The sequence below is a fragment of the Pelophylax lessonae genome (assembly GCF_965119305.1).
Source record: "Pelophylax lessonae genome assembly, chromosome: 1".
NCBI classification, from domain to species: domain Eukaryota; kingdom Metazoa; phylum Chordata; class Amphibia; order Anura; family Ranidae; genus Pelophylax; species Pelophylax lessonae.
The window spans coordinates 450,092,441-450,108,971 of NC_138768.1; the positions used below are offsets into that span (position 1 = coordinate 450,092,441).

General features: G+C 40.6%; 1 protein-coding gene across 1 annotated transcript in view; it reads left to right on the forward strand.

Annotated features, from left to right (window-relative positions):
- Positions 1-16,531, forward strand: part of GTPBP3 (GTP binding protein 3, mitochondrial) — a 135,428-nt gene that overhangs the window by 17,958 nt on the left and 100,939 nt on the right. The window contains exon 2 of the mRNA XM_082268167.1: positions 3,549-3,620. Coding sequence (XP_082124293.1) covers positions 3,580-3,620 — 41 coding nt within the window. The 5' untranslated portion in view covers positions 3,549-3,579. The remainder of the gene's footprint in view (positions 1-3,548; positions 3,621-16,531) is intronic.

Here is a 16,531-nt window from a genome sequence, read left to right on the forward strand (position 1 = left end):
GGTAACATAAATATTAAATGGATAAAAATACAAGAGGACTAAAATATGACGCTAAAATCTTCCAGATAAAATAAATGTATGTAGGATGTATAAATATATAAAATGTATAAAATCCAAAGAAGGTCACTCGTTAAAAATTAAAAATCTGAGATGAAACAATTTAAATCAAATTCGACATTAAGACCTGACGGAATAAAACTCTGAATCTCAAAAATCCATCTGGATTCGGCTTGACTCAAAGTTCTAATCTTGTTGCTGCCCCTCCAGTGGGCTTTATATCTCTCCACCCCCCAAAATTTCAAAAATTTTGGATCTTTATTGTGTTGTTCAGCAAAGTGTTTGGACACACTATGTTTGGGAAATCCCTTTTCAATGTTTTGGGTGTGTTCTCTCAAACGCTTCCAGAGGGGTCTTTTTGTGCGTCCTACATACTGGAATTTACATGGACATTCCAGCATGTATACAGCCCCTTCTGTCCTACAGGATAAAAAAATCCTTAATTTTATAGGATCTTCCTGTAACTGTAGAGGTAAATTCTTCTCTCTTTTTTCTATTACCTGTGGTGTGTTTACAAGTGTAACAGGTTTTGCAAGGATAAAAGCCTTTTCCTTCAAAGAAGCTTAAGAAATTTTTCTTGGGTTCTTCAGTAATATTTTTAGCTACTCTGTCTCTTAACGTAGGGGCCCTCCTGTACACAAATTTAGGTCGCTCTGATAGAAATGAGGCAATAGTTCTATCAGCTGTCAGTATATTCCAATGCTTGCGTATAATTTTTTAAATTTTTTTATGTTGGATATTAAAATCCAAAATTACTAGCGGGTTTTGAGAGTAAGACTGTTGTGTATTATTTTCTTCTTTACTTTCCAACAATTTTTTTCTTTCTAGCTTCCTGACTTCTTTAATTTCTTCTATAATTTGCGCATTACTGTACCCTTTTTCTCTGAATCTCAATCCTAGTGTTTTTGCTTGTTCTTCATAATCACTTTGTTTTGAACAGTTTCTTCTTATTCTCATGAGTTGGCCTTTAGGTATGTTAACCAGCCACGATTTATAATGGCAACTGTTAATGGGCAAAAAACTGTTTCTATCAACAGGTTTGAAGTATGTCTTTGTCTGTAGAGAACTGTCTTCATACCAAATTTCTAGGTCCAAAAAGGAAATTTTATCTTCTGTAATTTCCCATGATAAATTGATGTTTTTATCCTTCTCTGCCAGGGTATTTTTGAATGTCATTAGACTCTCATGACTTCCAGACCAGATGATAATCACGTCATCAATGAAACGTTTGTAAAATAATAGTTCTTTTGGCCTATTTTCATATATGGCTGACTCCTCCCATCTAGCCATATATAAATTTGCTACACTCAGCGCAAATTTAGCGCCCATCGCAACACCACGTAGCGGTTTGTAATAATGGGAGTTAAACCAAAAATAACTATGATTGAGACAATATTCCAAACATTTTGTGATAAATTTTCTTTGCTTATATTTCAAATCACTAAAATTCCTTAATGCCCATTTTGTAGCCAAAATAGCCTCTTCGTGATCTATAATAGTGTACAAACTGGCTACATCCGCTGTGGCCAATAGTATATTACCATCTTTAATTTCAAGATCTTGTATTTGTTGGATTTCATGTTTTGTATTCTTGATATAGGATTTAGTCTTCTGAACAATGGGCTGCAAAAAATGATCAATGTATTCCCCCAGGCGAGCTCCAACCGAATTAATTCCATTAACTATGGGTCTGCCTGGGGGATTCATTGCGTCCTTATGAATTTTGGGTAAGGTATATAGGATAGGTGTGCGACACGTGCTTGGTACTAGATAACATGCTTCCTTTGTGTTTAAAAAGTTCTTCATTTTTCCTTCAGAGATTAAATTCTCTAACTCTTTCTTATATGTTCTGATAGGATTCGTCATGAGTTTTGCATAAGTATTGGAATCTGACAGTTGGCGATTTATTTCTTCATTATATTTCTCTTTTGATTGAATGACAATAGAGCCGCCCTTGTCTGCGGGTCTTATAACTATATTTTTTCTTTTCTCAAGCTGTTGTATTCCTTCTTTGATTTCTATCGGGTCCCATGCTTTTTTGAACTTTAAATTTTGAAGGTCTTGGGTAACTAATTTCTTGAACACAGTTCAACACTGTAACACACCCGGTCACCACGATCCAGGCGGTAAATAAATAAAACATCATAAATTATTTATCCATACTTAAATCCAAAACATTCAAACACATATTGTCCCCCTTTGCATCAAACAAAGGTGACCCACAAATAATAACTTTGGCCGTGACAGCCAAGGGGAGGGGGGGAGGGGAAAGCAGAAAGTCTTCTTGTCTTCTTTGAGGTGACTGAGGAAACAGGCGGCAAAAAGCCCCTTAAATAGCCCTCAACTGAGAACCAAAACTGACCGGCTCCCAGTTTTAGGTGGCAGATTTGGGCGGGAAGCGGGGTGAAGACCCAAATCTCCCCAGATACAGGGGAGATTTGGGCGGGAAAGTCAGGGGAATTCGAAAACTGCCCAGATACAAGCCCCTTTTGAGCGGGAAAGGAGAGAGCCTAGAGAGCTGGGTCAAAAGTTCATTTGACCCCTCATAACCTATGCCTTACCTTAACTAATAACTATTCCTACCTATACTAACTCACCCTGTCACAGCCCCATGAGGAAAATGGGGGCATATTTATGCCCTTTTTCCTTACATTTCTTATTTTATTTTCGATATATTAAGCTCAGGGGCAAGACTCAGGAGGGCAAAAAATTAGAATGGGCAGCATACACCACACACATAAAACTGACTCTCACAGTGACAATGGCAGCAGCGTGCAGCAGCACAGATGATGCTAACATCTCACCAACACAACACGTCCCCTCCTGATTCACGGTGACAGTCTCTCTCCACACCAGGTTGTCCCTGCAGTCCACTCCACTCCACTCCACTCCAAAGAGCACTGACAGTCCCGCTTCCGGCTTGCCATGCTCCCGCCCTGAAGACCCACACACGAGACTCCGTCCACTCTGCTTGGCTCCCTTGCACTATGACATCACACAACATAATCAGGCACTGCCTCTGTCAGACCTGCCCCCTGCTTTAACAAGCACTTGGATAGTCTCGTGGGCTCCGGGGGTTGGTGCAGTTCCGAGCCGAGCGTCACAGCCATATTTTTTACTGTCACTGGCATTTACTGGCAGGTGAAAAGTGCCCATTTTTTACTGGCTGCCAGTAAAAATACTGACAGTTGGCAACACTGATGTGAATGGCATCACTGGATTTAATGTATTTTTTGGCACATGTTTTCGTGCATTCCAAAACAAACATAAAAATGCAAAAAAGTGTGTACCAGGCCTTAGGCTGAATGCAGAGCATTTCAATATATTCATATATGTATGATCACTTGTGGATAACCTAGATAATTGTGTGGATCCTTCCTTTTTAAAAAGATGCAAAACAAAATAAATGTGTTTGTTCTATAAAATAGTGTTATTTTTAATACTGATTACTTGAAGGCTCATGACCTTAATTCCTTTCACTTAATAGGCAGATGGTCAGTAGCGACTGTTAAGCATTCGGCAATGTGGCTTTTAAGAAGGTGTATGAAGACATTTGCTTCAAGGTAAGTGTACTGGTGCCTTTTTGTTTTTAAATCCAGAGATGTGACTTGTAGAATTACAAAGCAGGGTATGTTTGAGGATAAAAAATTAGAATAGTTCCTTCTAGCCTGCTATAAATAGGCCTTAGATACAGAAAATTACCATGTTTGCACCCAAAGCTGCCATAGGGTATTTTGATCTGACAGGTTCACATGTTGACAGGCAAGTTATTATAATCTATGGCAGCCATTCTTAAGGCTTCCGTGTAATTCTAGGGTTCCTCCAGAGGTTGCTAGAGGTACTATGAGCTGTGGATTATTGACTCCTCATCTGATGGTGTTTGCATAATTTTGGGTCCAGCACCACATGGTAGAGTCAGCGGCATACTGAAAAAATCAAAAGAGATAGCGCGGCTGCGGCACACCTCACCTGGCCTGAGTAGGTAGCAGGTAAAAGCAGCCTTAGCTTGATTCATTCAGGCCACGTCCCCAACATGTTTTTCCCCACCCCGGGGCTTAATCATCCTCCATGTTGGGGACATGGCCTGGATAAATTGAGCTGAGGCTGCTTTTACCTGCTAACTACTCGGGCAGGGTGAGGTATGCGATGGCCAGGTTAACCCTTCCTATTTTTGCAGAGTGCTCTGGGTCTGGACGGACCTCCCCTAAGCCTGCACCCTCACCAATCAGCGCCATCCAATTGACCTTGATAGTCTGAGAGGGGGGCTTTACACATTTATCATGGGTCACAGAGAGCCAACTACATGACACCAATGATCTTTTTGTAAGGAGGGCATTCTTCCCACTGACCCCTGATGAATTAAAGTGGAACTTTACTCTCCCAATCAACATTGATTATTGTTAATCCTCATGCTACTAGCATTAGTACATGGATAGGAAAATATGATGAAAACGAATTTATGCAGCGCTAGCTCAAATAAAGTGTTAAGTGCTGTGATATAAATACAATATTCAATATTTTATAAAGTGCACACTGTATGATCAAATGTAAAAAAGTGCTAAGTGCTTAAAAATATCTGAGCAATAACAAATAAATATATATAATAGTGCACAATAAACAAATAGGTGGTTAGAAATAGTCCAAATAAATATTCAGTGCTTGAAAAGAGTCCTTATAGTGATCCAATTAAGGTGCCAAGGTGCCAAATAATTAAGGTGCTTGCAGAGTGATATGGTGCCCCTCAAGGTTCCCCACTCACCAGATTGCAGATAATCATAGACCTTCAAAATTATTGCACATTGCCCGGGATCTTTACAGGACCAGAACTTCTCCTATGTAGCCTTGGAACTTTTTGGGTCAGCTTCCGCTTCCACCGTTAAACAAAAGAATGGCCATACATGGTGAAGTAAGTATGAGCAATTTTATTCCCAAAAAATGTTCAGATGGGTACTCACAAGCATGAATAGAACTCAGGCATATACAAGGAACTCGTGTGGCGCCGCTCTCGGCGTGCGTTCCACACACAGGAAGTTCCTGACCGGAAGTGACGTTTGTTTTGGTCCGCGACCAGAAGTGCGTCAACGCGTTTCGCCGTCAATACAGCGTCTTCAAAGACATCACTTCCTGTTAGCGGAGGCTCTTTATATCGTAGCCTCTCGATGCTAATTTCCGGAATCTGATTGTTTAAACTTTGGCAATCGATCATAAACCATATAACTTATCCAATGGCATTGTTATAGTGGAATTACTCATCTATAACCTTTGTTATTTAATTGATATATCTATAATATTCATGAACGATTGATACGTCCGGGCATCACTTCCTGTACACAAAGCTTATTTAACCCATTGTTAATCCTGCTGTTTTACAATATTAAAAACATCAAAAATATAAATATTTTATTGTGTTCTCATTATATGATTATTAAATTTTAATACTAAGTTTATTGATGATAATAAAAATAATAAAAAATCATTAAAATTAATCTTAAATTAAACATTAAAAAATATATATAAAAATAAAAAATATATAAAAAATTATGAAAATAGAAAAACCTGTAATATATTCCTATGAATATTGGGACAATTGATATTTTAATAATATGATATGCATAAATCATTAAAACCATTATATAAAAATTAATATATAATCTTGAGTTATAAAAAAATATATATACAGTGGGTACGGAAAGTATTCAGACCCCCTTAAATTTTTCACTCTTTGTTATATTGCAGCCATTTGCTAAAATCATTTAAGTTCATTCTTCTTCCTCATGAATGTACACATAGCACCCCATACTGACAGAAAAACACAGAATTGTTGACATTGTTGCAGATTTATTAAAAAAGAAAAACTGAAATATCACATGGTCCTAAGTATTCAGACCCTTTGCTCAGTATTTAGTAGAAGCCCCCTTTTGATCTAATACAGCCAGGAGTCTTTTTGGGAAAGATGCAACAAGTCTTTCACACCTGGATTTGGGGATCCTCTGCCATTCCTCCTTGCAGATCCTCTCCAGTTCTGTCAGGTTGGATGGTAAACGTTGGTGGACAGCCATTTTTAGGTCTCTCCAGAGATGCTCAATTGGGTTTAAGTCAGGGCTCTGGCTGGGCCATTCAAGAACAGTCACGGAGTTGTTGTGAAGCCACTCCTTCGTTATTTTAGCTGTGTGCTTAGGGTCATTGTCTTGTTGGAAGGTAAACCTTCGGCCCAGTCTGAGGTCCAGAGCACTCTGGAGAAGGTTTTTGTCCAGGATATCCCTGTACTTGGCCGCATTCATCTTTCCCTCGATTGCAACCAGTCGTCCTGTCCCTGCAGCTGAAAAACACCCCCACAGCATGATGCTGCCACCACCATGCTTCACTGTTGGGACTGTATTGGACAGGTGATGAGCAGTGCCTGGTTTTCTCCACACATACCGCTTAGAATTAAGGACAAAAAGTTATATTTTGGTCTCATCAGACCAGAGAATCTTATTTCTCACCATCTTGGAGTCCTTCAGGTGTTTTTTAGCAAACTCCATGCGGGCTTTCATGTGTCTTACACTGAGGAGAGGCTTCCGTCGGGCCACTCTGCCATAAAGCCCCGACTGGTGGAGGGCTGCAGTGATGGTTGACTTTCTACAACTTTCTCCCATCTCCTGACTGCATCTCTGGAGCTCAGCCACAGTGATCTTTGGGTTCTTCTTTACCTCTCTCACCAAGGCTCTTCTCCCCCGACAGCTCAGTTTGGCCGGACGGCCAGCTCTAGGAAGGGTTCTGGTCGTCCCAAACGTCTTCCATTTGAGGATTATGGAGGCCACTCTGCTTAGGAACCTTAAGTGCAGCAGAAATCTTTTTGTAACCTTGGCCAGATCTGTGCCTTGCCACAATTCTGTCTCTGAGCTCTTCAGGCAGTTCCTTTGACCTCATGATTCTCATTTGCTCTGACATGCATTGTGATCTGGAAGGTCTTATATAGACAGGTGTGTGGCTTTCCTAATCAAGTCCAATCAGTATAATCAAACACAGCTGGACTCAAATGAAGGTGTAGAACCATCTCAAGGATGATCAGAAGAAATGGAAAGCACCTGAGTTAAATATATGAGTGTCACAGCAAAGGGTCTGAATACTTAGGACCATGTGATATTTCAGTTTTTCTTTTTTAATAAATCTGCAACAATGTCAACAATTCTGTGTTTTTCTGTCAGTATGGGGTGCTATGTGTACATTCATGAGGAAGAAGAATGAACTTAAATGATTTTAGCAAATGGCTGCAATATAACAAAGAGTGAAAAATTTAAGGGGGTCTGAATACTTTCCGTACCCACTGTATATATGTGTGGAGAGGAAAAATGGTCATTGGAGGAATATAATAATATAATAGTATATATAGTCAAATCTAAATTTCTATACTAAAACTAATGGATAAAATGTTAATTAAAAGCAGTTGAGAGGAGATTATATATATATATATGCATTTTTTCCCCTTAAGGGAATAAAGGATATTTTGGGAGGGCTACCAATTGGATAGGAATGTAACGCTCCTTGCGTTTCTTATAAGGTGTGGATTTTCAGCTGCAGAAGTAGTTCCACGTCAGTAGTCATGTAGGAGATATGCTGAGATACCAATCCCAACCTCAATGACTCATCATGTATGGAAGGTCTTATTTCAGCAAGTAAATACACACAGTAATTAAGCTGGTTCCTAGTGTGACTTTCTATACATGTGGTAAGACAATGATAAAGGTCTTAGGGATAGGTTTGAGTGGAAGTGGTAGGTGACAGACACTTGAGGTGAGACAGTGCAGATGGATGCAGGAAGGGTTAGCGATCATGTATGATAACAGATGACAGAGTAGCAGGTGCATACAGGAGAGATCAACCCAGTGCAGGAAATAGTAGCAGTAGTCTCAAGAGCTAGCAATCTAGTTATGCAGATGTAAAAGACAGTCCTTGCTATGCAGAGCTAAATAGTGTAAGCCTAGTACAAGTCTATAGAGATTTCCCCTGTGGGGTACTTAGCACTAATAGCGATAGCCGAAGGATCGCTCAGGAGATGCGGATGATCTAGTAGCAGGATGCAGGGATCAGCGCAGCGAGGTTCGTCAGCGAGGAGAGCTTGCAAGCATGGAAGCTTCAAGCAAGATTAGTATCCAGGTACTGGTGTTTGAACGAACACATGTGAGTGAGAACCGACGCCCTAAATAGCCATCTAGTCCGGCGCTGGGTGATGACAGCTTCAGCCTTAAAGGGAAACACACCTATATGTGTTTCTTCTGTCTAGGTAGATGGAAATCACCCGGAATAAATGTGATAGGAGGCACTGAGAGTGCCAGAACCTTACATTACCCCCCCCGTAAGGCCGGCTCCGGAAGGCCTCTAAGGCTGGTTGTTGATATAAGAATCACATGAGACTGGTTGCCGATGCGAAAATCGGAAGGAAAAAAAACAATTTCTCTTTTTTTTTTTGTTGCCGATATGAGAATCGGAATGAGACTGGTCTCCGATGCGAGAATCGGATAAGACTGGTTGCCGATATGAAAATCGGGAAGAAAAAAAAAAATTGGTTGCCAATATGAGAATCGGATAATACTGGTAACCGATCTGAGAATCGGATCCCTTGTTGCCGATATGAAAATCGGATCAGGTTGGTAGCCGATGAGAATCGAATCCCTTGTTGCCGATATAAAAATCGGATCAGGTTGGTAACCGATGAGAATCAGATCACTTGTTGTTAGGGTGTCTGCTACATGGACCCCTCACTAGAATCGGACGCATATCCATCCGAAGTAATCCTAGTAGACCTAGCAACCAATGCTTCTTCAAACATCCTCAGATCCTTCCTACATACCACCGTGCCATTAGAAGCACGTACGCAGTCAGGTGCAAGAATCTCTGTATTTTCATCGGAAGCCAGAAATGTGCTTGCAAAAATAGGAGTATCCTCAGGAGGTGGTACAGGAGGGTTTTTTGAACGTGGTATAAAGTTCACTGGAGTTGAAGGAATATCTATTCCAATATTTGTTAATTTCTGGGTGTCCTTCACTGATATAGAACGGGGACAGGGCTGGCAACAGCCTTGATAATTTCCAGGCTGTTTTTCAGGGAAGACCCTTCGGATTCGCCTGGCCTCCATTGGGAGAGCCTTAGGCCTATGGGGTCTGGTTGGGCAGAATGTAATGAAATGTCCCCATTCACCACAATAAAAACAAAGGCCACAGATTCTCCTGTGATCTCTTTTTTCTTGTGAGGACAACCTAGCATGTATGGCACCAATCTCCATAGGCTCCTCATCCATCTCTGTAGGATCAGGGTCCAAATGGGATGTGTCAGAGTGACAAGGTCGACTGTTTGAGGCAGGCTCGGACCATGACCAGGCAGGATCACCATATCTACTAGGTCTCCTTTTTTCCTTAGGTAGCCGGGGTCTGTGGTTACCTGGAGCGGGTTTAGGAGTGGGGTCAATAGCTGAATTCTGAGAAGAACTGGATAATGGCATTTCCATTTTTTCAGACTTCCTTTCTCGTAGTCTTCTATCTATGGTGATACTGAGTTGTATCAATGTATCCAGGGTTTTTGGCATCTCTGCTCGGGCGAGCTCGTCCTTGACGGCTTCTGATAGGCCAAGCCTAAATTGGGTTTTCAGAGATGCATCATTCTATCCTGAATCAAGGGTCCATCTCTTGAATTCTGCGACAAAGTCTTCTACAGGCCTTTTTCCTTGTTTCAAGGATCTTAACTGAAGATCGGCAGTACTCTGCCTATTGGGGTCATCATATAGGCTAGTGAGCTCTGCCAGGAACAAGGCATAGGAGTTGAGAAGCTGGTCGTTTTTTTCAAAAAGAGAATCTGCCCAGGCTTGAGGATCGCCTGATAGGTAAGAAATAATAGTACAAACCTTAATGTGATCAGTAAGGTAGGTACGAGGTTTTAGCAAAAAAAGTAACTCACATGCGTTTTTAAATTCGCGAAATTTTTTGCGATCGCCTGTAAATACCAAAGGGGGATTTATCTTGGGTTCAGGAGACTGTGCAGAGGTAAGTTGTGTCAGTCTAATTACCTGCTGCGACAGAGCCTGATTGTCGTTTTTCAATTCAGCAAGTGCGTGTATTAACGCAGATACCTGCTGTTTTAATTGTGTCACCTGAGTGGCTACTTCTGCTGAATCCATTTTTTGGGTTCGTTCAATCTGTAACGCTCCTTGCGTTTCTTATAAGGTGTGGATTTTCGGCTGCAGAAGTAGTTCCACGTCAGTAGTCATGTAGGAGATATGCTGAGATACCAATCCCAACCTCAATGACTCATCATGTATGGAAGGTCTTATTTCAGCAAGTAAATACACACAGTAATTAAGCTGGTTCCTAGTGTGACTTTCTATACATGTGGTAAGACAATGATAAAGGTCTTAGGGATAGGTTTGAGTGGAAGTGGTAGGTGACAGACACTTGAGGTGAGACAGTGCAGATGGATGCAGGAAGGGTTAGCGATCATGTATGATAACAGATGACAGAGTAGCAGGTGCATACAGGAGAGATCAACCCAGTGCAGGAAATAGTAGCAGTAGTCTCAAGAGCTAGCAATCTAGTTATGCAGATGTAAAAGACAGTCCTTGCTATGCAGAGCTAAATAGTGTAAGCCTAGTACAAGTCTATAGAGATTTCCCCTGTGGGGTACTTAGCACTAATAGCGATAGCCGAAGGATCGCTCAGGAGATGCGGATGATCTAGTAGCAGGATGCAGGGATCAGCGCAGCGAGGTTCGTCAGCGAGGAGAGCTTGCAAGCATGGAAGCTTCAAGCAAGATTAGTATCCAGGTACTGGTGTTTGAACGAACACATGTGAGTGAGAACCGACGCCCTAAATAGCCATCTAGTCCGGCGCTGGGTGATGACAGCTTCAGCCTTAAAGGGAAACACACCTATATGTGTTTCTTCTGTCTAGGTAAATGGAAATCACCCGGAATAAATGTGATAGGAGGCACTGAGAGTGCCAGAACCTTACAAGGAAACAGTTAACATCTAAGTCTACGTTCAATCCTTTGGGTTTGAGTGTCTCCAAACGATGGATCCACTGGGTCTCATTTTGTGACACTGCTTTTTTTAGGTTGCCACCCCTCCAGTGTGGTTCTATTTTGTCTATGGCACAAAAGGACAAAAGGGTGGGGTCACTATGATGGAACAATTTAAAATGGTGGGAAAGGCTGTGGTTTTTGAATCCTTTCTTTATATTGGAGACATGTTCTCTCAGTCTCACCTTCAGTTCCCTAGTGGTCCTACCCACATATTGTAGTCCACATGGACAAGAGAGAAGGTAAGTCACATGTGTGGATGAACAAGTTATAAATTTATTGATTTCATACATTTTACCATTAAAAAATGATTTAAAATTCATATTTTTCCTTTTTCTAAACCTAGAGGTGCGGCAGATCATACACCTGCCGCAACTAAAGAACCCATTCTGATCCCAGAATGTGCCTATTTTTTTAGGTGGATTGACCACATTATGTGCTAGTTGTAATCTGAGGGTTTTAGGCTTAGTATAAATGAACTGTGGTTTTGAGGGAAGTAAAGTTTTAAGAACATTATCTTTTAATAAAAGGTGCCAGTGCTTTTTTAAAATCTTCTCCATTTGGGTGTGCTGTCTTGAAAAGCTGGTGAGGAATGCCATACTATAATCTCTATTAGTCTTTTCTTTTTTCTTGAATAGATCCTTACGTTCAATATTTTTAACTTTTTTCTTGATTTTCTCCAAATCTCTTTTCTTATATCCCTTTTCAGGGAATTTATTTATGATTACTTCTGCTGCAGGTGTATGATCTGCCGCACCTCTAGGTTTAGAAAAAGGAAAAATATGAAATATAAAAAAAATATGAATTTTAAATCATTTTTTAATGGTAAAATGTATAAAATCAATAAATTTATAACTTGTTCATCCACACATGTGACTTACCTTCTCTCTTGTCCATGTGGACTACAATATGTGGGTAGGACCACTAGGGAACTGAAGGTGAGACTGAGAGAACATGTCTCCAATATAAAGAAAGGGTTCAAAAACCACAGCCTTTCCCACCATTTTAAATTGTTCCATCATAGTGACCCCACCCTTTTGTCCTTTTGTGCCATAGACAAAATAGAACCCCACTGGAGGGGTGGCAACCTAAAAAAAGCAGTGTCACAAAATGAGACCCAGTGGATCCATCGTTTGGAGACACTCAAACCCAAAGGATTGAACGTAGACTTAGATGTTAACTGTTTCCTATCCAATTGGTAGCCCTCCCAAAATATCCTTTATTCCCTTAAGGGGAAAAAATGCATATATATATATAATCTCCTCTCAACTGCTTTTTTTTTTTTTTTTTTTTGATTTATTTGTTTTTATTGAGAATTTATCCAATTATACATTATACATAACATTTAAGATATCTCAAACATTTCTAATTTAGCACATGTTATACTATCTCTACTTTTCCTCTTGCTATTTCTTCAAATTCTCCCTTTCTCTTTTTTTTTTCCCTCTTCTTCTATCTTCCCCCTCCCCCCCTCCCTCCACCCCCCCCCAAAAGACAAAAAAAAAAAAAAAAAAAAAAAAAAAAGGAAAGTAAATATAGTCTCTCTCTCCCCCCTCCCCTCTCCCCCTCTCCCCCTCCCGTCTCGAGTCCTCCACGATTATAAGAGATGGTGGGCCCTTCCCGTCCTCCCTTCCTTTCCTCCTATTTTATTCATTTTGCCATATGTTGTCTCCCTTCTTCAGAATTTATGAATTGATTCCATAATTCCCAAGTTTTCCTATGTCTATCCTGCCTACTCTGTGCTGTGGCAACCAATTCTTCTAGCCTCCTATTGTCTTCCACCCTGTGTATCCAATCGGAGACCAAGGGTGGTTGTGTTTTCTTCCAGAATCTTGGGATACATGTTTTTGCCACATTTATTAAGAAAGGAAGTATCGATCTCGCGTATTTGTTTACTGGTATATCAGATATATTTAACAGGAAAAGGCCTGGGTTTTCTTCTATTTCATATTCCGTAAACTTCTGGATTATATTTCTCACTCCTGTCCAGTATGTTTTTATCTTGGGGCAACTCCAAAATATATGGTATAATGTGCCCACTTCTCTCCCGCACCTCCAACATAAATTAGTTTCATTTGGAAACCAGTTATGGAGCTTCCTAGGCGTGACATACCACCTCGTTATAAGCTTATAGTTCATCTCTTGTATTCTAGTGCATCTAACTGGTTCAAATGCCAGCCTCAGTATCCTCTGTATCTGGTCGTTTGACAGTTCACAGTTCAAGTCTGCCTCCCACTTTCTCACCCAAGGTAATTCTGGTTGTTTGTCTGGGTTTGTCAGTAGGCCATAAGTGATTGACAGGGCCCGTTGTAAATTTCCTGGTTTTACGCATACTTGTTCGAATTTTGTTAATGGTCTGTCAAAATCATTTGGGGTTGGCAGTGATGCTAAAAAGTGTTGTAATTTAACTGCCTGCCAAAATGGCATATTAAATGGTCCTTCCCTGTCCATCAGTCCGGCCACTGAAGGCCACTTTTTGTTTATTAAAAAAGATGAGGCCTGTTCCTGCCCTTTTTCCCTTAGTACTGTAAACTGTCTATCGTCCATTCCCGGTAGAAACCGCGGATTGCCTAATATTGGGAATAAGGGAGATCTGTCCGTTGTCAGTTTAGAGTATATGTCTGGTCTTGTACAAATACGTAGTGTGTTTCCAATTATTGAGTGATCTTTCAATTTCTTAGGTATATCTTGGTAACACCACATAGCTCTCTTCAAATTTACCTCTGTTTGGGCCTGTTCCAGTTCTACCCACAGTTTAGTGCCCGAGTGGTGCCACCAATCCAGGACTCTACTCACATGGGTAGCCTGGTAATATGCTTTCATATCTGGGATAGCTAAGCCTCCTATTTTTTTAGGTAAAGTCAACGTTTTCCTGGCTATACGCGGTTTTTTGTTGGACCATATATATTTTACATATAAAGAATGTATTACCTGGAAAAACTTACTAGGTATCTTCACTGGTAACGCCCGAAATAGATATATAAATTTTGGTACTATGATCATTTTCAGCAGATTGCATTTACCGAACCAGGACTGCATTCCTCCATGCCATTGTTCTAGGAGTCTTTTAGTTAATGCTATCAAGGGAGCGAAGTTGAGGTCATACACCTGCTCTAGTTTCGCCGGGATGAATGTTCCCAGATATCTCACTGCCGTTTCATTCCATTTGAAATTAAAGTTATTTTTCAAAGCTCGTATTTGGGTCGGGGACATCCCCACTCCCATTGCCTCCGATTTCCCAAAGTTGATTTTTAAATTTGATATTGCCCCATACCTTTTAAACTCCTGTATAAGGTTCGGCAGTGAGATACCTGGGTTGGTAAGGGAAAACAACATGTCGTCCGCATAAGCGGCTATCTTATATTGCTTCCCTTTTACTCTTACTCCCTCTATGTCTGGATTTCGCCTAACTGTACAGAGGAATGGTTCCAATGTCAGTGCAAAGAGGAGGGGTGATAACGGACACCCCTGCCGTGTGCCGTTTTTTATTGGGAATGCCTCTGATAAAATCCCATTAGCTTTCACCCGCGCTGATGGGTTTGTATAGACTCTGGTTATCTTATCTACCATCGATTTTCCTAGACCTATATATTTGAGCACGGCGAACAGGAAAGGCCACCCAACCCGGTCGAATGCCTTCTCTGCGTCTGCGCTCAGCACTACACATGGCTTCTTTTCCTCATTTACTATTTGTATCAAATTGAGTATCCTTGTGGTATTATCTTTTGCCTCTCTTGCTATCATAAAGCCCACCTGGTCCAAATGTACTAATTTTGGTAGTACTTTTGCCAGCCTGTCAGCTAAGACTTTGGTGAATATCTTTAAATCTACATTTAGTAGAGATATTGGTCTATAGCTGCCACAGGCAGCTGGATCTTTGCCTTCTTTTAAAATCAGTGAAATGTGTGCCGCTAAGGTGTCTCTATTTAGTTCCCCGTCTGACTCTGTTGCATTATACAATTTTACCAGGTATGGGCCCAGGGTTGGGAACAATAGATGGTAATATTGCATTGTTAAACCATCTGGTCCTGGGGCTTTCCCTGGTTTCATTGCCTTTATTGCCTGTTGTACCTCCTCTATAGTTATTTCTGTTTCTAGGGACTCCCGATCTTCCTCCGCCAATTTGGGTAGTTGTGACTGATCTAAGTATTTTCCAATCTCCCGGTGTGTAGGTGGATCTCTTTTTAGGTCATATAGGGTAGCATAGTATTCCTTAAACACCTCTGTTATTTGACTTGGTAGGGTTTTCTTAATCCCTCCTGCTGTTACAATATGTGGTATGTATGACCTCAACCTCTGCTCCCGTACAGTCCTAGCCAGCGTTTTCCCGCATTTATTTCCTGCCTCGTAATTCAGCCTACGACATCTCTGTATATCTGCCTTAGCTTTATACTGTAGTAAATCAATGATCTGTTTTCTAATAGACGTTAACTCTACCAGTATGTTGTTTGATAGTGAGTATTTATGTTTTGTTTCTAATACTCTAAATCTATCCAGTAACTGTATCATTTGTTCATTTCTTTCCCTTTTTATGTGGGCGCCATGTTTAATTAGGATCCCTCTCATCACTGTCTTGTGGGCCTCCCAGAGAATTCCAGTTCGACACTCAGCTTGACCATTAGTCTCAAAGTAGGCTTTAAGCTCTTGATTTACTTCTCTTAGAATTTCCTCTCTTTGTAATAGACTCTCATTCAATCTCCAACACTGTCTTTTCTGTAGGGAATTCGTTGTCAGGCTATATATTATTGTAATAGGTGCGTGATCTGACCAGGTAATGCTGTCAATGACTGAGTTTTTAACTGCCTGTAACTGGGCATGGGGTATCATAAAGTAGTCTATTCTAGAGTAGTTCTTATGTGGATTTGAATAAAATGAATATTCCTTTTCGGTGGGATGTTGTAACCGCCAAACATCAATCAGCTGAGCTTTGTACAGTGCCTTTAATATTCGTCTACTTATTCTAGTCGACAATGCTGAGGTCCCCGAAGAGGTGTCTACTGCTGGAGCTAATGGAGCGTTAAAATCTCCCCCCAGGATCAACTGACCCTCTGAGAAGCTCACAAGACTACTCAGTATTTTCGATAAGAATACATCCTGTTTATTATTAGGAGCATACAGTGTCGCTACTGTCACCTGTATTTCGCCTATTAATCCTTTCAGGAATAAAAATCTTCCCTCTGAATCTTGTCTGCTATCCTGTAAAGTCCAAGGGACATCTTTTGCTATAAGGATCGAGACCCCTCTTGATTTTGCATGTATGTTTGTAGAATGGTATGTATATGGGTATAGCCTATTTTTGAGGTAAGGTATTTTATCTGTCCTAAAGTGCGTCTCTTGTATTAATACTATACTGACGTTATGTTGCCTAATCTCCCTCATTAATATCCGTCTTTTTTCTGGTACATTTAGTCCTTTGACATTATAC